We start from the raw sequence: 23,713 nt of genomic DNA on the forward strand, positions 1-23,713 counted from the left end.
CAAGGTCATAACCATACATATTGAAACTTTATGACATAAAATTATGCAAAATGCATTTCATACATGTAAAAGTTCAGATTACTTACCAATTCATATTTTGGTGTTTTAAGGTTAACTTTTTTCCCCCCAAAGGAACACCAATTTATCAATTTCATTTACTATTCAGACATCAGTACTACTAGCATTAGTTTGAAAGTGGCTGCTATTTAACAGCCACAGCAGGAGAGAAAGTAATAGCTAATAATTTTTCCAAACCACATGGAGAATTTAGGCATGCAACAAAATTAGATGAAATAGAAAGTGCCCAGAGAACTAGTTTTGGCTATCTCTTACTGCTCAGAAATCCAACAGCAGAACTTTCTACAAGAATGCGGATAACATAGACACCATAAATCTAAAGTTTCTTGAATCTTTCCAGCTGTAAATAAATATATATTTTTTCTTTCAGATCAGTTTGGTTTTTTTTTGAAGGAAAATATCTCATTTTAAGTACTGACACAACAACTGGCATGAGTGGGCCAATTCCCAGTGGATGTATACTGTGGTCGACATATTTCTTCCTAGGAGTGATTCAATATTCCATAAAAAAACAAAAATGGCATTTTCAAAATGGTTATGGTCCTACTTTCAAAAGCTATGTAAGAGGCTCAGAAACCTAAAAAACATTAATCAAACAAGCAAGTTTTAAAGTAATATTTTTAATAATGCTATCCTTGGTAGTGAATGGAAGAAACATTTACAAACACCAACTTAAATTGATTCCTTTTTCTTCTGATACAAACAACAGCCCATCAATTCCTGTCTTTACACTGTTAATTCCTTGGTTAATCTGTTTCTGTTCCTGCTCCAGTTCCTACAGATCCTCACTAAATCAACTTTCCAATTATTTTAGAAAGATACATTTCTGGTTACATTTCTATACCTGTAGTTAAATTTATAGGAAGGGTATGATGCTTGAATATGATTGAATTGGCAATGAATTATTTTGTTTGAGAGATCATTAAATTCTACCCAAGTATTTTTTCAGCCAACTTCTAACTGAAATAGTTAAAAAAATAAAGTTCTAAAATGACTAGGAAATCATTCATGGCAAACAAAGCAACTGAGCATTCACCATCAGTAGCTACAAACTTACAGAAATCTTTAGTATCTATGTTATACCTCACATATTATTTTCTTTGGGTAATTAAAAGCAAAATTACATTATCTGAACATTACATCAGAACAAATTACATTATTTTTAAGCAGAAAAAAACGCAGGATCTTTTTGTAATAGCATGTCTTTAAAGCGTCACATAAGTCAGAGATGCATCTGTACACATACAAATATGGTATACACAACATGAATGGGATAGTATTTAAGACAACTACTAGACGCAAGACACTTAAAAAGTTTAAATGACAGAAATTACACAGCCAGGATAGAATAGCTTTTCATAAATTTATATATATATATATAAATAAATATATACAGCTTTCCTTGCGTGTATGGTGTAAGAATATGCACTGGTCAAGAAATAAATCTTTAAGCTGGGTGACCAATTTAGAGCTTAACACACAATGTTCTGAGAGCTCCAGCCATGGATCCATGGAGCGCTGGGACAGGCTCCCCAGGGAAGTGGTCAAAGCACCAAGCCTGGCAAGAGTTTAAGAAGCATTTGAAAAACACTCTCGGACATATGGTTTGATTTTTGGGTGGTTCTGATGATTCTTGTGGGTCCTTCCAGCTAAGGACAGTCTATAATTCCGTGATTCTACTGAGAAGATTCTGGCTCCCTCATCTTCGTTCTCTCTCTTCAGATATTTATACACACTGATAAGATCCCCCCACAACCTCCTCTTCTCCGGCCTGAACAATCCCAGCTCTATCAGCCTTTCTCGATAAGAGAGATAAGAGAGACGCTCAAGTTTCTTCACCATCCTAGCAGCCCTGCTTGTTCCAGTATGTCCATGTCTCTCTTGTACTGGGAGCCCAGAACGGGACACAGTGCTCCACATATCACCAGTCCTGGGTAGAAAGGAAGCATCACCTCTCTTGAGTTGCTGGCATAGCTCTTCCTAATTCATCTCAGGATATTGCTTGCCTTTTTTGCCACAATGGTGCATTGCTAAATCATGGTCAGGTTGCTGTCTACCAGGACCTCAAGGTCCTTCTCTGTAGAGCTGCTTTCCAGCCATGGCCCCCAGCCCCCCAGCATGTACTGCAGCATGCAGTTATTCCTCCTCAGATGCTTTGCATTTCCCCATTTTCAAGTTCATGAGATTCCTCTCTGCCCTGTTCTCTGCCCGTCCAGGGCCATCTGAATGGCAGTAAAGCCATCTGGTGTGCCAGCCACACCTCACAGTTTTGTATCATCTGTGATACTGTGAACTCTCAAGCTGGGTTTCATTAAACCACAAACACAGTGAGCTTCTGAAAACAGCAAAAGCATGGTAGTACAGAAATAAAAGCTTGTAAACAAGTCTTCCTCCTACCCACTGTTTAGATTAGTACTCACAGACAGATTTCTAACTCCCAGTCCAGTGACCTTTCAGTGTCTCTTGTCCCTTCAAGGTCTCTAGAAAAGTTTGTTTCCATCAGCTCTGAGGCTATTTTATGTCTGCTCCCTGTTCTTGTCAATGCAACCTACTTAGACTTACAATATAGGTGCAGTTTTCAGCCAGGCTTCAGTCTCCCTCCACCCATACCCTTCACTAAAAAATTCCCCCAACAGCAATGTGTGGTTATTTTGAAGTGGAATGATTTCTGCCTGACCCAAAGCACAAGGGTCTGTCAAGACAAGCAGGCACATTTCTCTGATGTCCACACCATATACAATTACCTACCTAACTATGAAGAAATAAAACAAAAATAACCTATCACGATATGTAATAAAAACAGCTTAAGGACATGGCAACATTCAGTGAGGGGCAGGGATTATGGCAGTGGGCACAGTGCCAAAGAAGATATCTCGACCTATTCTTGCTCAGACATCATTTTCCTGTGCTTCACTGTGCACTCAGCTTTGTTAAAAATCTTCTTTGCAAGCACAGAGTAATAAAACCTGTGATGAAAATACAACCTATATGAGACTATTTTAAAAAGCAGCTATGAAAGAAAGAAATACAACCTTTTCTTAGCTCTTGTTAAAGCAATTGCCTATATACCCTTAAGTTAAGCATAGTGAAACCAAGAACATTAAATATCACAGGAGTACCCAAAACATCCAAAATGTATCTAGGATGCAGAAAAACAGTTCTTTATATTTTTAACTTACTCTAATCAGAAGTTTGGGTTTTAGCTCACTTCTTCCATTTAGTTTTTTTAAAAATGTTGTTCAATCATTTACAATTAAAATAAAGCATAATTTTGCCAAAACATTGAGAAGAACAAAGAAATTTTGTAACCCAGTTAAACATATCTGATCCTTCTTACTTGCCAGTTTACTAAGTCCCTGACTACATATGCACTTTTCACCCAAAGGATAAAGTGGTGGACTCAGTCCAAGCAGATGTGAAAAAGATCTCTCCCTCAGAATATGCTACAGAGTTCCAAAATACGTACACCTACATATTAGGACTGAGATTATTAACTAAGCTCAGAGAAAGCACAGAGAGAAACAATTTCTTCACATGCAGAAAGCAAACCACAGAAGTCATTTACAAAACATGTCAATTAGTGACTAGAAACTAAACAGTAATGAAAGAAAACTCTGGATCATGTTTCTTGGATAATGTATAACAAGGCACAATAAACACAGTACTGCATTCTGGGGTAGTTGATGTTTTCAGGTAGTCTTCAGTTACATCTAATCAAATCATCCAGGATTGATTCAAGTTATCATGATAGTAACTTTCAGAAAACATAGTTATCTCAATAATATTCAGGAAAAAAAAAAAAAGGAAAAACGAACAAACAAACACCTTTTGCCATTATCAAAGTCACGAATAGCCAGGACTGAATTCAGTTTGAGATTTAAGATGTGTAAGCATAGTTGAGTTAGATATATTAACAGATAAATGTTTTGACCAACAGTGTTCAGTCAATACAGTCAATGGAGCCTGCAGAGCTACTCAGGTGACCAGAAGTCAACATTTAGTGTCACTGCCTAATCTCCATTAACTACTGAATGGATCTCCACTTACTGTAACTAAAGTTGAGATACACAGATAAGAACACATACTTTTAGTACATAATTGTAAATTCCTTTAGTCTGAAGCTGGATCCCACCCACAATTTCAAGTTCCACATCTATAGCTAAATCAGGGACAACTTCTTAAGTGGTGTGATACCTGGGAAAGAAGTAAGTTCTCTGATGCTGTAAATGTTTCAAAATGTGTACATTATTCTTTGAAATATTTATGGGGAAAATTTAGAATACAGTGCAACACTCCCCTGAAAACCTCCAAAAGAACTGAATGTCAAAATAGACACGCCTGAGCACACGTCTTCAGCACAAAGGTAGAGGAAAAAAAAAAAAAAAGGAAAAAAAGGAAAAAAAGGGGAATAGCATCCCTTCAGATGCTATTTGTAGCTATTTTCTTTGGCAGGAATCCATGCAAGGTGTCTTAAGACTCATTTCTGAGCATGAAGAATCTCATGCCATCTTCAAACCGTAACCAAATTTCACTTTATAATCAGGGCAGTTTAATGAATGTACTGAAACAAACTAAATCTTGCTTAAAGCCTTTCACAATTGTATTTATTTTAAATCTTGTTCTTGTTGGATCAGCAACATAGCTTTAAGATAACACAGGACACAAGTATTATATCTGCATCCATATTCCTTATACCAAAAAGAAAGTATTATAAATATTGGGTCTGTGAAAAGGTTCTTCTGAATATCTCAAAAGATGTATCCTTTCTATGTTTCTGAACCACCACTGTCACAGATGGTGGAAGGAAAACAGAGGATTAATTAAGAAGAGGCCAAACTAGTTAGCATACCATTTTAATAACCTGCTTCTGATGATGATTACATCACATCTCTCAGAGAAGGATGCAGTTAAAGACTAGCAGCTAATAAAAGTTGCTTTCTCATTTGTATTAGTCAGTGGCTGGTTCACATACAATAAGCATTATTGTTTTTATCCCTTTCCAAAATAGGAAGTAACCAGAGGTTTAAAAGATTTCTTACAGGATATTAAAGTATTTTAAAAGTTCATCTTTCAAGGCAGTTGACAAATTCAAAACACAAAAACACCTCAAAAACAAAGAAAGGAAAAAGAGCTTCCTGTTTCCCTAGTTTGAAAAAGCACCATTTTTTACACTTTCAAGGAAAATCCAAGACATTTCCATTGCATCTAAAGAAAGGTGAAGCAAAGCAGACTTCCTGAATCAGAGAATATGCCTATTACTCACTTGGATGTGGGTCACTTTAAAGTTAACAGCCTGGACATTGAGAAAAATCTGTTGTTCAGCATGGATTCTTCATTAGTTTCCTTGATGCACATTGGGTAACCAGACAGAACTCAACTGGACATTCTACTTCTGGTCATTCCTGGATATTCTGGTCAAGCTTCACTTCTGTTGTGAAGGAAATAACAATAATCCCAAAGATCCAGGGCCCTTGCTCGTACTACATCTTCCTCAGGATCATTTGGTTTGATTTCTTAGATCACCTTTTAAAGACTACGTACAGCTACCGACCTTAATGCATTTCCTACATAGATATAAAAATCTTCAACTAAGAATTCTGGGCCACCAAAAAATAGAAATTAAAAAGAAAACAACAAAAAATAACTTTGTACTAAGTTTCTTATTTGTCACTATTTCCCAAACTTCCTTAAACTTCATGTCTGCTACAGACAGAATCACTGAGTTGAATGATTAACTATTCTTAGCCAATTGATTCATTAAGCATTCCATGTGGAGCCCTTTTAATATTAAGAGTCATTACAGACAGTAAAGATAGACAGCATCAGAACTTATTGTTCACTTAGTTACCTCTAAGAAGTAACTTGCATTCCTGCAATGAGGTATCTTTTGAAAAGAAAACACAGTATTACCCAACTTCCAATGCCTTAATGTAACAAAGGCTTTGGTTTTGCTTTGTACGAAAGGAATTTATGTTTCTGTGCATTATTCCAATGTAGTAACATCTATCAGTTTGCTTTAAAACACCACATCTTTGTTCTGATGAAAAAATCTTCAGTTATGAAGAATTTTGGAAAACTACCAATCCCAAAGACGAAGTCATAGGATCTCAAGGATGCATCAGAAAGTTATTTTGTTACTCAATTATTAGCACCAAAAAGAGAATCAAACTGAATTCTAACACACTTATGGGATCTAGTAAGAAATTAAATTTAATTCCTAAGCTAACAGAGGTATTTTTAAATTCTTTCAGATTAAGTATAGAAAAGTGAATTTAGAAATATATATTTAATAAAATACTGATAAAACACCAGTTATTATAAAACTCAGGAGTCTTCAACAAAACAATTTCTATTGTAGCTTCCATACCAAAAAGAGAACTATTACTTTTCAGGGACTGAAAAATATGGGTGATAGTCAAATATTTTATTTAGTCACCTCTATTCAAATAACAAACATCAGCTAAATTTTCAGTGTAAATTCACTTCAGAATTCACATTCAGAACAATTCTAGCTTGGCATTAAATGCTACCATTACTTTAATGCAAATTTACTTTCAGAGAAATAAATAAAAACAGTAAATTGCAAAGCCTTTCATTATGTTTTTAAACCACAGATACCAATCTCAAAAACAGTACTCTGCTTGTATATTTTAAAGAAACCTATTTTTCATACCCATGAACAAAATGTAATCTTATACTGTTCCCTGGAGCTCTCTCTCGTCTCTTAGAAGCTGCACTTTTTCTTTTTTCTTTGCATTGCTCTTTAAGTTGAGGTAGATCTTCTTTGTAAACCTTTAAGAAAAATTAAGAGATTTATAAGAAAAGTGTGTTTCTGAGAATTCACCCACAATTATAATCCCACAAAAAATGTTACACAGACACTTTTGAAAAAAAGTCTCTAGTAACTATAGCTGGTGATTTTACAGTGCGACTTGGTTTTAAGTTACAACCAAAGTTCCTAAAGAACATGCTAGGAATAAGTGAAATCACTTTCTGCGTGTGTTTGACTTAATATTTTGAATGTATCAGATAGTAATAATTCTCATGATCTTGCTTAATTTCTGCTGAGTTCCCAGAGTCCTAATTTCTCAGATTTCAGTAGGTCCTGATAAAAGACCTACTTAAACCCTACGAAGCATTCCAACTCCCATCAAAACTAAAATTGTTACCTGTCGACGATAGGTGATCTGTGTCTCTTGTTCAATTTCAGAGTCCAGCTCTGGAACATCAGACTGATCTGAATCTGATTCATCACTATTAGAATCAACCAGACTCTCTGTCACCAAGAAAACAGAAAATGAAGCAACCTAAATTACAAAACAGGAAACGTTTGAAGTAACTGCTTAATGTTTCTGATTTGATCATCAATAAAAATATTAAAAATATTAATATAGTTGATTAATATGTTGATATAACTCAACATGACTCCAGTGCTCCAGACAATTGCACATGTATTTTACTTCATACACTGTGAATAAAGTACAAGATAGACACACCAATTTACAGACCAGAGATTTTAATAACAGCTGTATCACTCAGTGGTAGAAACATGATTATTTTTTTTTCCAAATATTAAACGCCTATAGACTGTTTTTTAAAACAGGCCAACAAACACTAACAATTACAATTTTTAAATTATCATCTGAATACTTCAAAACTTTGATCAGATGACAGAACTTTTAAATTTTCCCATTGCACAGGGAACACAATAGTGGTGTGTGTGTGTGTTTTTTTTTTTTTTTAAACAATGTTGATAAGACTGATAATACATATAAGGGTACGTGCAAGTATGAGGTCATGCAATCAAGTACTTCAGGCAACTACAAAGTTTAAAGAATAACAATTTCATTCAATGGCAATTTTGAATAGCTGTTTCTATATTGGCATTAAACAATTTTTTTTACTTAATACCCCCGACATTATAAATTACTTACCTTGGGGTGCTATATGAAGAGAATCCTTCAACTTCCTATCAGGGACAAATTTCCACTGAAAGACAGAATGATCAGCTCCCCCAATGGAAACAACCCACTGATGATCGTGCGACCATCTGACATTTGTCACATGAGCAGAATGACCAAGATATTTTTTAAACTTTGCTCCTAGAACAAGAACAAAAATCCTTTCCAATACACATGGAATAAATGCTTCAGAAGCACAATGGAAAAAAAAAATACATATAAGGCACAACTATAAAAAGTAAGAGATTAGTTATGATACTCTAATTACTAGTAATTAAGCTAACTAATAATAATAATGCTGATTAATAGCAGTAACTTTTTGCACTGTCCTCAAAATTATTATATATATATTTTTTGAAAACTTGGATTTCATGTCTCCAGCAAGTTAAACAGAGAGAAAATATGATAGTCTTGTATGAGGTATATTAAGGACGATTTTTTCATTTTATGCAATTTATTAGTATTATTTATTTACCCCACTAACCAAGATTTTGCCAGTTACTATTTCTACACTGAAAATGTCATTATTTAAATCTTTAAATTTAAATGTAAATGTTATATCATTTATATATAGCTTAGTGAAAATACCCCATCTGTGCTCACAGTACTAGTTCCTGCTTCTATTTTTGTGGGATTTGAGTGCTAAGCACTTCCAGTAATTTGTATCATCACACCTTTAGTAGCTTTAGTAATGGTAGTATAACTGTATCACATTTTCACGGGCTCCTGCATAATTACAACATAATGATTAGATCAGTTAGTAACAGGAAGGTGTTAACAGTACTGTTCAGATTTATAAGTCTAGTACAAAATAGGGGATAAAAAGGAAAAAAAATTCAATTTCTCTCAAATTGAGTTTTTTTTTTTTTTTTCAATAACATGTTTTTGGATTATCTCAGGTACTGCCTCAGATTTAAAAATAAAATTGGGAAGATTGAAATTATCATTATCACCTTTTACATATAGAGTTGAGAAAATTATGGAGGATTATCAGTTGCTTAAAAAAAATCTTTAATAGCACATAGTCCTTAAAGACATATCCTAAGGCCCAGCAAGATCATCACATGGTTGTAGTCAGCATTAAACATGCAATGCTGCAAAATTGCAATGATACAACTATAATATTCATTTCCTCTTTCAAAAGATAGATATTTGAACTAGTCCCCAGGCAAACTTTTTTGGTTAAGATAACACTTATTAAAAGCTAAGGCTTTCTCTTGTCATCATTTTACCAGCTTGAAGACAGAGATCTACCTCTGGGGTCAATGCTTTGTTTCAGTTCAATTCTATTAGTGTCTAGAATGGAGATCTTCAAACAGCTCTGAAAAAGCGAAGTTCTTATGACATAAACATATGTCATAAAAAATACACGTTTCTCTCTTTTCACTTACTCATGAACAGTAAAATTAAAAATGATAGACCTTGCTTTAGGCTTTAGTTTTAAAAAATTCACTTGAGATTTGTCATTACCCTTCTTAAAATTTTGAGAGAAAATGTGATTTAAACTTCAAATAACATACTGTGGAACAGTCTGATAACAGACTATATAGTCTGATCTTCGTAGGTCCCTTCCAACTAAACTGTTCTGTTCTAAAACTACGCGAAGACCAAGGTAAAAATACTTAAAAACATAGATCTCATGAAAAGGTGGACACTGTATCACCTCATGAAATTCTATGAAAAAAAAAAATTTTGCAAAATAAAAGATGCATAAAACTTTTGATTATTCTATGCAAAATAAAATAAAATACTGTTACAGTTACTATTGCAGTTGCCAATACAAACTAAACTACTAAGAATAAATTGGCCATTTATACAATTTCTTATAACATAAATCCAGTTTTCTAAAGCTTTTTCTTGAGTAACCAAAATTCATAAATATGCATTTAGGAATTCAAGGTACTACCTTTTCTTAGACATGGGTATCGAAAGAGCTTTACTATTCCATAATCGTCAGCTGTAACCATAACTTGCCCAATAAAATTTGCATCCACAGAATTTATATCATTTATATCTGAATATTTGGGCCAAATTCCATTTACTTCAACACCAGAAACACAGGTCCATGATGCCCACTGAACACCTTTCAATTCCTCCTTGCTTGTTACTTCCTTTCCACCTAAGAAGAAAATAAAAATGATGAGTTACTTACAGTTTTAAAGAATGTAAAATTCTGAAAAAAAATATTTGAAATAAAATCCAACAGAGAGTTAAAACCTGACATTCTAATACTGTCCTGATCTAACTCTACTATTAGCAACATTAGTTGTAAGGCTTGTCAAAGCTACTTTGCAGAAAATCATGCACTTGGTACTTTACAGATTTTATTATTTCTTGGTATCTGCTTGACACTGAGTTATTTTCAAATGTTTACTAAAAATACTACATGTAGCCTTTCTAAGATACAGAAAAGTAGTGTCCTTGAACTATTCTAGAAACCTAGATTATTTGGAGCAAACATTGAAGAACTCATTTAGATTTGGCCCCAGTAAGTTATTGGTAACAACTTGTCCATGCAAACCTCATGACGTTCAACAAGGCCAAGTGCAAGGTGCTGTACCCAGGTCAGAGCAATCCCAAGAAGAAATAAAGGCTGGGCGGAGAATGGAGTGAGAGCAGTCCAGAGGAGAAGGACCTGGAGTGCTGGTTGATAAGAAGCTCAACATGAGCCAGCAATGTGCACCTGCAGTCCAGAAACCAACCATATCCTGTGCTGCATCAAAAGCAGCATGGCCTGCAGGGTGAGGGAGGTGCTTCTACCCTTCTACTCTGCTCTTGTGAGACCCCACCTGGAGTGCTGCGTCTAGCTCAAGAAGGAGATGGACCTGTTGGAGAAAGTCGAGGAAGGCCATGAGGATGATCATGGGGGGCTGGAGCACCTCTCCCGTGACAACAGGAGGAGCGAGTTGGGGTTGTTCTGCCTGGAGAAGAGAAGGCTCCAGGGAGACCTCACTGTGGCCTTCCAGTACTTCAAGGGGGCCTACAGGAAAGCTGGGGAGGGACACTTTGTCAGTAAGTGTAGTGATAGGACAAGGCATTGACTTTGAACTGAAAGAGGGTAGATGTAGATTAGATATACGGAAGAAATTCTTCACTATGAGCATGGTGAGGCACTGGAACTGGTTGTCCAGAGAAGCTGTGAATGCCCCATCCCTGGAAGTGCTCAAGGCCAGGCTGGATAGGGTTTTGAACAACCGGGTCTGGTGGGAGGTATCCCTGCCCATGGCAGCAGGGTTGGAATTAGATGATCTTTAAGGTCCCTTTCAACCCAAACCATTCTATGATAATAACTATTTTATGCTTGTATCCTTGTTATCTTACATTATCTCTGTCTGTAAGAATGTTTCAGTCCCACAGAGTTTCATGCAGGAGCATTAGTACTGAGTAAGACCAAAGGCCCATTTAATAAATACTATCGTAAAAGAGGAGAGGAGGGGAAAAGAGAGAGGGAAAAAAAAATAGGAAAAGTTCAACTGCTGTGTGCTCCTCCAGAAACTAAAGAATTCCAGTGCTCCTTCTTTGAACATCCTTCAGCTCTAATGAAATAACTGCACTCTTTGACAAGGTTTACCTTGTAAGCTCTTCCCATTACTAATCCATGTAAATGATGACTATTAATACTGGTTATATCCATGATTAAGTCCTACAGATCTCGTATTAGGCAACTCTAAGTTCCTTACTCATTTACAATGGAATTTCAAGTGTTACAGGATTCTGATCATTGTTTTAAAATATTTAGGAGATTCTTCTAACACCCCCCCCCCCCATGCCAAAATATTTTATCTATTTACATAAACAGACTTTCACAATCACATGCTCTAATTATATCAAGAAATTTCAGGCTGACAGCTGCCTGTATAAATCCAACTTGTTCCTCCTGTATGTACATATTTGATACAGTCTAATTAAGTTCTCACTTACTATCCTTTCGTGTTAGTTTTCTGTCTCAGTGCACAAAATATAAGTTGCATATAGAATGAATTAGATGCTTCAACAAAAAGTCAGAAAAGGATCCATGGAACTATGAATAACGTATAGTGCAAACAAAGTAAATATTGTATAACAAATGAGGGGGCGATGCAGTAAGCAAGGGTAATAGAAATCACAGATTATTAAATACAAAAAGCTTAAGTGGGAAAAACATAGAATGGAATTACATAAGTGTATATGCACAGAAAAAAAAAAAAAGTCAAACCTTGTGGCAAACACTGCCCTTGACTTATTACAACTATTATCTACTTAAATTTGAAGATTTAAGACATGTACCATGCACACGTCCTCTGCAAAAGAAATTGTCTTGATCAAAACTGTTTCAAGTTCAGTCAAATTCAGACAGCGTTGTCTTGAAGATACTTACAATAGTGGGGTTGTTACATATTTTGAATCTGAAAACTGTATTTTAATATACTATTTAACATTGCAATTTGCTTTAATAGTCCCTATCATGAAACACACACACAAAAAAAGAGAGACATTTGAACTTGCATTATCATAAGACTACCTGGCTAAATATCACTGTAATATTATTTTATTCATTTTAAAGGCTATATGATTGAATTGTACATGTATCACAGCTTTGCTATTTCTTTTGTTTCCAGTGAAGAATCCCTAGCAGTATCCTTACATGAGGTACTCTTATTTTCTCCAAAGCAACCTACTCCTGTTATGCTTTCAAGTTAATTTGCATTTGGTTTCTACCTACTACAAATTTTTCACTGCAGAAGCTGTTGTAAACTAAGTTCAGCAATTCTACCACAAATATAATCCTAGAAAACTAGATGACTCTTCTGAGTCACAATATATTGATTTTTCCATATATTTTTAAAAACATACAGTGCAAGCAAAAGATAATCAATTTAATACACAAATTCAATAAATGCAATGGCATTAACCTACTGCAAAATTAATTTGAATGTTAGGCTTTTTTATTTTTCTAATAAAGTGAGAGCAAAGATTTACTTTGGAGAAATAAAATGAATTTTAAGTCATCATCTTTACCATGCAGCACCGATAAAAAGAGTAAACATTTAAGGATAAAAATATTAAAGTAACTTTGGCAGAAATTGCTATTCTTATTCAAATAAAGCAAATCCTTCTACAGAATTACAAAAAAAACCCTCAGTAATCCAATGCTTTGAACCAGGATTAAGCTGTTTTTATCAAACTACTATACATTCTGTAATTTGCAAGTACCACAAAGGCAACTTGAAATCTTACTTGGCATCCTGTAAAAAAGTCTCTTCCCATTGCCATCATTGGTCTGTAAGTATTTACTGTCTGAAGACCAATCCATATGGGTGATGAAACTTAAAGATCCAATACATTCTCCAATTTTTTTGTATCGCTGAACAACACCATATATATCCACAGAGCTGTCATTGGAACCAACAGCTAGGAAATTCCCATCTGGTGAATATTTCAGTTCATGAATAGCTTCTTTCCTGTCTTTGATATGAACAACCTCAGTCATATCTCTGTAGTATGAAAGAAAGCATGTCATAAGTACAGAAGAGCCTTAATACTGTCAAGATCCCAGTTGTAAAAAAATAAAATAAAATTAAAGCGATGAAATGAACTATCGTATGTGCGAACACAGCGCTAAAAAAAACTTCCTAGAACACTGCTGTTCTTTCCAAAATACCAGGGTACTCTTACAAACGTGTTGTTACAGAAAACCTCTGCCATATTTGTACATATATATTTAAGTAATCTGAGCACTCTTAGGATCAGTAATTTAAAAACAAATTTATGTGGTCTCCTTGGGTGTGGCTGCTACATTATTAATATATATACAATTTATAAAAGCAATTGGATAACATGCTTGAAAGAGGTTATAAGGTATCTATTCTCATTTTTTGTAACCTACCTGACTCGAAGCACAGTGAAAGAGCCATCCTTCATTCCAAGAGCAAGATGGATTCCATCAGTACTAACTGCCGCACACCGAATGGGTTCCTCCATATTGCACCGGGCAATCAGAGCGTGATCTATTAAACTCCAGATTCTAAAATAATGATTACAAATACAAAGAGTGTTTTGTAAATGTGTGATAGAAAGCATGAAGTCTGCAATTTCAGCAGAACACTGGACATGATAATGTCCCATTTTATAAATATATCCATTAATAAATATCCACAAGGAACACCTAAGATGGATGAATGAGTTTTGCATATAGAAAAGAATAATCTTACATTTAATGGTCAGAGATTCTATAATGATGAAATGCAGAAACAGGTTAATTTTGTCATTCTGAATATAAAAATAATGATGTCATATGATAAGACATCCTTGTAGATGATTTTGAAAGTTTAATTATTTTGTTAATTATTTCAGCTAAAAAAGATAAAGAACAGTTAAAGACTTTACAGGCTAAACATAGCCTTTCCTATTAGCAAACCATTACTCAGAAGTCCCTACATATAACTAGGTAATATTATAAAATTGAAGTTGTTGTTACAAAATACACTACATCTACCATTTACAAGATGTTATCTGGCACTCTAGAGTAGAATTTAAGTATTCCTGATTCAACTATTATTTTGATTAACCATGTTAAATTTAAATACTTGACAAAAAAAGTGAACTTGTAAATGAGTAATTTACTGTTTTTTCTCCCCCAGAAAATGGATACTATTTAATATGTATGTATTAACAACTCTCAAGCTAAAAGTTAATTCTCATCATTTTTAAGAGTGAAAATTATAAGTTTCTACTGTAGTTTTTTTTATCCAAGTGTAACTTGTGAATGCTTAACAAAATTTAAAAAAAAAACTTAATGGGATGCTTGTGTACAAAGAAGAGTACATTACATTAAGCTAAGTGGAATTTGTTAAAATTTTGTACATTTCATAATTTTTGTTAATTACAAATTTTGACTTTATTATTATTAGAGGGCTCTAATTTCATGCTTCATAACTTCACTCATTTAGATGCACTTCAGTGCCAATGATTTTAATAATACATCACAATTACATTATCTAGAAAATGAGTTGTTTGCATCAAACTGCATGCAGATAAAAAATAAAAAAAAAAATCAACCTGACTGATCGATCATCACTTCCAGTCATTGCTAATGGTTTTGTAGGATGGACAGCCAAAGCCCACAGCTCTCCTTCACAGTGCCCCTGCATTATCAGGAAGGGCTTATTACGCTCATGCACCACAATTTCAAAAATCTCACTGTCTTGTGTCCCAACAAGTATATGGTCTCCTCTCCAGCAAACACTTCTTACAGACAGACCTGTAGAAGGAAGAGATTGTTACTGAGAGGAATGTCCTGCGATTCTGTGAAAATGGTAACATAACACAATAAAACATGGAGAAACATAAACCCAAGAAAACGTCAAGGAGTACCCATACATCTCTTACTCCCCCATTTATTCCCTTTATCTCTTCCACATCATATACCACTGCTGTTGGAACATTAACTTTACAACACTAGCATTTAAGAAAATCTAAACTCAATCATAAACCTTTTTTTAATAAAGTAAAGAAGACGTACCCAATTCTTGTATAACAAGTTCTCTGACAGAGGAAGACAATACTGACCTTTGCATCTCAAAGTCTGAATTTTATGCCATTAAATTTCAAAAATAAGTAACAGAAAATAGAAATTACAATTTCTGATCAAACCCTGGATTTATATAACTAGCTGAATGAATTTCAATTATGTAAGTGCTAAAGCATCAGTGTATCATATATTAGATATGATAGCCAAAGAGCCCAATACTTTCCAGCTTGTTTGTAAAATGATACCCCTACAGCAAATCCTTGTAACATCTTAGTATCTGATTTCCGACACCCCTACCACCAAAATAATAAAAACAGAACTCAATGGAACAATATATAAAAGAGTTGAAAAAGGGTTTATGATGGAATTTAACATGCATTTTTGAACAACAGAATTACTTTCCAGGTTTAGAGTGGAGCTGAGCGCTCACAAACTGCGCTTACTGTGGTTAAGGTTGTGAATAACAAAATGAAAGTTAGGACAGTTAGCTGTATGTGGAGAACCCAGTCTTAGATCGCCCAATATGCACCTTTTAAAACAGGTTGTAATTATTACAATCTGATAGTGCAAGTGAATTTTGCCAATTTCAGCTCTAGATAAATAGATGGAAGAGAGAATTACATTAGGCATTGCTACCAAAACACTGACTTCTGTGAAGGGCAGGTCAAGAATGACCTTTGATAAATTACTCTGGAGTAATAAGGGAGGGAAAATTATACCACCAAATGAGAGAGGTGACTGTATGAGTTGATGTCCTTCTGAAAAAATATTTTTGATTGTGTAAATGTAAAAGAAGAATGTTATATTTTTAAAATTATGTAGAAGAAAAATTGCAAGGCTCAGAAACAATGAATGTGTGGTTCAGCAATCCAGTTTTAACTGCATTGGTGTTTTAATTCTCACAAAGTAAGCTTTCAAAGCAAGGCTCCTGATCATGCCTACTTCCCAGGCTTTGCATCACAAGACAGCTCTCAAATGCGCATGGAGTACTTCCATATGAAACAGAACTGAAAGGTGCTCAAGGAGTGTCCTCAGTGCACTCCAGCTGCTATGTAATATTTAGTCCACCGAATCACACTAGAGATAATGCCCTTCAAACACTCATCAAAATGAATACATATTATGCTAATCAAGCCCTCTGCACCAACTGTTTTGGTTTACAGACTTGTTCATATTGTGCTGCACTGGTGAATATAGCACCCTACCATTCAGCCCTAAGATCTAAACATTTTATATTGGCATTTTATTTCTATATTGCCCTACAGTGTTTAAAAAAAAATAATGAAAGAAATAACCAGAATCTTTGATGAAGAATGATTAAAAGATCTGTTTTAGTAATCTGGAACTTTTTTGGTGGAAGGAGATATTTTGAAATACAATTTGACTATTTGGAGATATATCTAGAGTCAGTTACTTACTCTGAGCCATTCAGAGATATATGGAACTTGAGGTAGCATTCACAGATGGAATTACCAACAGATAAGAGTATAGGAGCAGCAGAAAATGCAAGTAAGAAAATGTGTAGAATGACAGATCATAAAGACAGTCCTCAAAATGATGAAGTATGAAAAATCATATATGCAGAAGACCAAAGGAAAAGATTAAGAAAATTAAAATTATGAAAGATATGATTTTAGAACAAGTTATGAAATGCACATAGCACAGCTAATAAGTGAAGAAAAATGAAAGTGGAGTTCTCATAACTGATGAATCAAAGAGTTCATGGGAAATGACTGTTCCATGGAAAGCAGAAGAAATGATGTGGAGGGGTGAACAAGTTTGAAAAAATGAAATGAAATGAAACATAACTTTCAACTACATGTAATAGATCTGAGAAACAGCAGGTGAGCAAGTTTAAAAGCCAAAATTTCTGATATATGTGAACAGGTTTCTCTTTCTCTTCCTCCTGCTCCAATAGTATTTTCCCAAATCTGGACCTTTTTTTTTTTAGAACAATAGCAAATGACAATTTTTGGCCTCAGGATAATTTCCTTGGCAAATATCAAGTTACTGATATGTTTTATGGTTCCTCAAACTACAGGAAATTTTATGCATGCAAAGGTTCATGAGTGTACCACCGGACTTATCACTGAACATAGACACACTTTTAGAGAATTGAAAAATTTTTAACAAACATTTCACGATTTCCTAATAGCAGTCACTGCTATACTAGGTATTTATTCCTGTTCTAAAACAAATACCTATTTTTGTTACAGACCTAAAGAAGTTACAGTTAAATAAAACACTGTAAGAAAGAGAAAGTATCTACAAATATATTGTTTTGAAGGGAAAATACAAATTAAAAATAACAGAATTGAGAGATGCATCTATACCAGTATCATTTTGAATATGAGACACATAAGCAGAAAACTTTCATTTCAAAATGCATTCAATAATGTACAAATTCACTTAGGAGATACTGCAGATCCGCTAAATTGATTTTAAGAACGTTAAATTAATTGGGTGATAGAGTACTGAAAGACAGAAATGCAGGTGAAGGCAAACATATTTTTGCTTTACTTTTGACAAATGTACTAATGTACCAAATATATTACAAACTAGATTAATCTGTCTAATTCAAAGAGGTGAGCCAATTTATAAACATGTTACTGTGAAACATTAGACTTTAATAGAAACTTAATACATAGAAACAATAGAAACAACAAATTCTGATTTAATTCTTTGAAATACGTCTGTCAGACTAGACAGAAACTGAAATGATTATCCAAAATTGTCAGTTAAGCACTGATTTAAAAAAAATGCACAGAAAAAAATAGATTTATCTTTCTATCAAGTAAGAGAAGAATAAATGAACACATTTGTCTCTTGATTTGAGACTGAAGAAATTATTTCTCTTAAATTGTCTCAGTCATGATAAGTCACTGTACCCGAGGGCATTTAAAATGGAATGTACTTCATCTTGCTGAAAGATTTCACAATCTCAGTGGGAATGTCAAATGAATTACAGAATACAAACATTTAACTCTGCTTGTAATCAGTTATTTATTGTCAATGATGTATCTGATTGTCATGAGATATTCTACTGCATCGTCAAATACTCAGCACGATGTTAAAAAACAGCAAAGTGACTGGGGGAAAAGAAAACCAAATGCCTATGTAAGCAGTATTATACATGACATTAATGTTTCAGACTAAACAATTCCCAAGCTAAAAGTTAATTATATTGCTTTCCTGCTTATTAAAGCACTGATATCTGGAACACCACTAACAAAATGTGCCTTGGACTGCTAGATATGAAATTTTAGCATGACGTACACTCCAAATTGAAGTTACAGGTATATGTTAGCAGAGTTCTAAGTACTACAAAGCTGTAGATTACTTCCAAATATATATATATATATTTTTTTTTTCCTGAAAATCTGGATAAATATGCAATTTCTGCATTCTGTTTTTCACTGCAGCATCTTTTCTAAATTTTCTTGCTTCATTACCGTTCTTTGTTAAAACTGCTGTGCTATAGAACAGGTACACATTTTATTGGCTTATTTACAGCTTCATAGTATATAGTATGCCGTAGAGTAACTTTGAAGGGCTATGTGATCTTCATATTAATAGGTATCATCAAAACCAAGCATTTCTTATCTTGAAAACAGTACATAGCAACATCTATGATCCCCCCCTTTTTTTTAATAAAGTCTTTTCTTGTTCAAAACACTAGAAAAATTCCAACCTATGGAACACTGAAAGTGACAACATTCTTCTTACCTTTATATCCCTGGTCTGTTTCCCTGAGATCAATCACAGTTATTGGTTTAAAATTTAAATCCCACAAGCGAACACAGCCATCCCTGCCACCAGTGGCAAACCCCTCTTCACACGCATTCATGCTGAAAATTCCTGCCTGAAGAGAGAAGAAAATTATTTGTAATATATACAGATCAGAGAGACTGATATGGAAAGTGGAACTCTTCTCCTCTTGTCCTCCTACCTGTTATGCTATTGAAAATTGCATTAAAATATGCAACTAATACAAGTTTTAAATATGAAAGAGCCAGAATTGGAAACACAAACCTTAAAAGAATTTTTAATAGCACAGGCTTTCATGAAAGCTGCGAAGGAACTAAAAATGACACAAAGGAATTATGTTCAGATTCATGGCAACTTAAGTAACCATTTTTGTCTATTTCTATTCAAGACAGTAAGTAAGGAACCTATACAAAACAAAACACATTCTCAGATTACATTAATTCAGCTGAGGGTTGAACAGATGCTAATGTACTATCAGAAACTGAGTTACTTTCTAAAATGAGAGCTCTAACACAAGAGAAAAATACACTAGTTTAACTGTACATCCAGAATTAAACTGAAGGAAAGCAGTTCAAAAGTCTGACAGTTTGCAAATCTGTCTTAATCTCTTTTTGTCATAAACTAGGTAATTAAATACAGTCAATAATAAGAAAAATTAGGTGTCTGTACAGAATTTTAATAATTTAAAAATCGATTTTTTTTTCTATAAAAATTGATAGTCTAATTTCATAGAGTGGACTTCTCAAACATTATCATGATTCACCACTACAAACTCCTACAACAACCATTTACTACAGCAAGTTAATTCCTTTTAGGGTAAACGCGTGCAAATTTATCATGCACACAAATGCTTCACTTTTGAAGATACATACTACAGTACTGAACTGACCAAGCACGTTTTGTAAACCTAACTCAAAACCCACACAATTCTTGGTTTGCAACAAACAGTAAAGCAGGATCCAACTGCCCCAAATGTCAGATTTCCACCAATCTCCATTAGGAAACAACATTTTTCCTAACACATTTTCTTAAGCTTACTTTGATATATATTTTCTTCAGCAAAGGTAGAGTCAGGAGCATGTATTCCATGTATTATTAATATAAAGTTACCATATTCCATATAACCACTAATAACAAATGTAACTGCAATGTATTACCCAAAATGCAAATACACATTTTTTTGTTTGTTTGTTTATGTACATACACAATTCACCACCAGTCTATCTTATTTTTGTAAGTATTTAATGCATTGCATTAAGTAAGATTACTGCTAAGACAACTTTGGCTGATAAACCTATAAAAAACTTTAAAATAGTTCTGCATTTATTGAAAGTATTTAATATTCAGCTACGACAAATGCAAAAAGGAAAGCACTGAAATTTATGGAAGGAAAATCTGTCTCCATAACCACTGCCCAAAAGAAGATAAAACAACTAATATTAGACATAAATTCTCTCTAATATAGTTCTGAATTTTCAATTCTGTAAAGGAATAAAAGCAAGCTTCCAATAGTTTCCTTGGTTGGGGTCTACATTTTACAGCAATGAAGTACAGCATCCTCAAAAGTGAAAGCATTTTCAAAGGAGAGATGCTTTTGAAGCCAAACAAAGTGAAACACAAAATTAATTAGAACCCAGTGTCGTGGCTTCTGACAATTTCCACGTTCTTGTAACTATTCTCTCCTACCAAGCTGTGCTTTCTTCACCAATTATAATAAAACAAAATATCAGAATGTGCCATAGTGAAACATGGACTGTGTTTCTCTAGCATTAGTTAACAAGGATATCACTGTTTCAGAAGTTGAGAAAAACTGAAAATATAAATCTTTCTCAGCTTTCGAAAGGAGAGCATATTATTGCTAAAACGTTAAATGACAATCAAGACTGAAAGACCAAGGTGACAGAACTCAATTTTTTGACATGTAACATCCATCCTCAAGATACTGACTTCTAAGACAAGATGTATTTTCAGAAGTAGCATGTGCCTAAAGAGAAATGTAGTGCAATTTTTAAGTCATAAGCAGATTAGAAGGCTAACTCCCATATCTCTAATGTTCTGTAAATCCTCTTTCGTTCTTTAGGAGCCTAAAGATTTTTCAAAATACAACCCAAACTCTGTTTGTTTCTCTGTGTCTCTGTCTGTGTTTTACTGCATTAACCTTTTAGCGTCATTGAGCAAATATAAGGCTGGAGGAATTTGGGCTTATTTTGTACCATATAATGAATTTTGCCCACGTTTTGGCATACATAAATCTTTTAAAGATCTTTTTGGAATGCAATCTTGATAATAGAATTATTCTTTTTTCTAATTAGCTCCTTCTAAAATCCATGGCTTAATTAGTCCCTATTAAAAAAAGAATCAGACATTTGGCAATGTGGGAAGCTGGCTAAATGTTCTGAAGATAAGATCAAGTGGATCCAGGATTAATCTGTTTTCCATTTCACAGAATTATCCTTATCTTGAAAAGGACATACTGGTTGCCAAGGAGATTTGGCAGATGTTGTGCTTGCTCAATCTCTTGAAATGCAATAGGACATCCTCATTTCAGTGTATGTGCCACTGGAATAGTAGAATTTGATGAAAACTAGAAAAAAGGTCCCTTACTGTGGGTACTGTAAATATCTAATGGAGAAAGCTGAATATTAAATAGCTAAGTAACTAATACTTAGCTATTTAGTTGTTAGGCCCACACTTAGGGGAGAAAAGACAGATTCTGTATTCTGATAGCTCGGCCAGTCATAATTCTTCCACTATATCTTTCCTTTTCGGAACTGTCAGGATTATTAATGCAAAGCAACTTTGGAGTCTTCAAGTTTCTCTTAATCTTTCAGTCTGCAATTTTCATTAATGTAATTTGGGTCTTGATGGTCACTAGTCTCCCAGCAGTAATGAGGCAAACAATTGCACTGACTTTGTTTGATCTTAGTAAATAATGTGAGCAAATAGGATTGCTTGTGCTTCTGAATCAAAATAAAAGTTGCCCATGTTAAAAAAATTACAAAATTTGCCATATGGATTATCATCTTCTGTTACTGATTTTTCATTACACTTCCTAATGAATGGGAAAATTCTGGAAATAAATTAATCAGCAGTATTCTCAGAATGCAAAATATTTCCAACTGTTCCAACATAACCTGCTGGTATTTCATCTGTGTTCCCTCAAATTGGAAAAGAGATATTAATGAGAGCAAACAAAAAAATAAATCCCCAGATAGACCAGAAATGATACTTGAAAGATGGAGAAGTACAACAAGAACTTGTCAAAAATTTGATCTCTACTGCATGAGTATTTTCCCACTGCTTGTGCCCAAGAAATTTGCAACAGTGAGGTACCCTCAGGCTCCCTAGTGCTTCTGGACCAGTCTTGCCTCCGATGGAAAAAATCAATTGTTAATTTATCTAAACTCAGTCATTTATATAAAATCCGCCCCACTAGTTCTAACTACGCAATTCCTAAAAGCACGTAAGTGCAGTTAGCTGTAATTAGGACCAAGCATTCATATGGAAAACAAGTCATTAGTACAAGCGATCACGTGGAAACTTCAAGCATGCTCAAAAAGTAATTGGCTTCAGAGCAATATGGAAAATAGAAACATTTTGCCTGTTCAGCACTTCCTTTTTAGTCCTAAACACAATTCAGGACACATACACTAACATACAAAGCAGGACATATATTGGGCACTTATTCTAAGACATAGCCTCTCCCACCATATACTGCACAACAAGCAGATGGATTGCAAATATTTAAAATTGGTGTCTATACATTTACAAAGGAGAGCCACTACTGGAATTGAATCTTCGTATCTAACAAATTATCCATACAACAGTTGAAGAATGGGCATATTACTATACGAAAAATAAATAGTTGTCTATATGCCTTTCATTAGCTGAAATGGTACGTGGAGAGTTACTTTCAAATTCATAACCAGCCTAAGCAGAAGGAGAAAAATACCGATGACCAGCCTAAGCAGAAGGAGAAAAATACCACGTGACTTAATGTGTTGGTACATGAAACCAGCTTTAAACCATTCATTTAAGTTCATTATATTGTTTTCATCTATATTTAATCAGTGTTCAGCCAGCTGACATAGGTGTGCAATAGTTCTAACAGGGTGCCTGTTATTTAACCTCAAGCCTGTTATTTAACCTCAGTTTCTGACATCAATCCACACAACTTTAATGTGTACCTCTGAAACAGTATCTCGAAATAAATTATTCAGCTGCTGAGAAAGCATCTTATGTACATTTACTATGCAAGGCAAAAGCATAGCACACAATAAATTTTAAAGCATGCAGTGTTTTTAAACAAGCATAATATTTTGTTCTAATACTTGAATAACACCTTGTGTTAGTTTCAGGTACCTAATAATCACAGAATACCTTTAATTTAGAACCT

The 23,713-nt window shown here is 34.2% G+C and overlaps 1 protein-coding gene across 5 annotated transcripts in view; it reads right to left on the reverse strand.

Annotated features, from left to right (window-relative positions):
* The window catches only part of EML5 (EMAP like 5), a 105,466-nt gene that overhangs the window by 51,130 nt on the left and 30,623 nt on the right, over positions 1-23,713 (reverse strand). For all 5 annotated transcript variants that reach the window (XM_035328940.1, XM_035328937.1, XM_035328939.1 and 2 more), the window contains exons 6-13: positions 19,276-19,411; positions 15,078-15,279; positions 13,906-14,043; positions 13,257-13,513; positions 9,946-10,158; positions 8,013-8,180; positions 7,248-7,354; positions 6,752-6,870 (exon numbers count right to left, since the gene is read on the reverse strand). In XM_035328940.1, the coding sequence (XP_035184831.1) occupies positions 6,752-6,870; positions 7,248-7,354; positions 8,013-8,180; positions 9,946-10,158; positions 13,257-13,513; positions 13,906-14,043; positions 15,078-15,279; positions 19,276-19,411 (1,340 nt within the window). The remainder of the gene's footprint in view (positions 1-6,751; positions 6,871-7,247; positions 7,355-8,012; positions 8,181-9,945; positions 10,159-13,256; positions 13,514-13,905; positions 14,044-15,077; positions 15,280-19,275; positions 19,412-23,713) is intronic.

Source organism: Oxyura jamaicensis, chromosome 5 (genome assembly GCF_011077185.1).
Source record: "Oxyura jamaicensis isolate SHBP4307 breed ruddy duck chromosome 5, BPBGC_Ojam_1.0, whole genome shotgun sequence".
Taxonomy (NCBI): Eukaryota; Metazoa; Chordata; class Aves; order Anseriformes; family Anatidae; genus Oxyura; species Oxyura jamaicensis.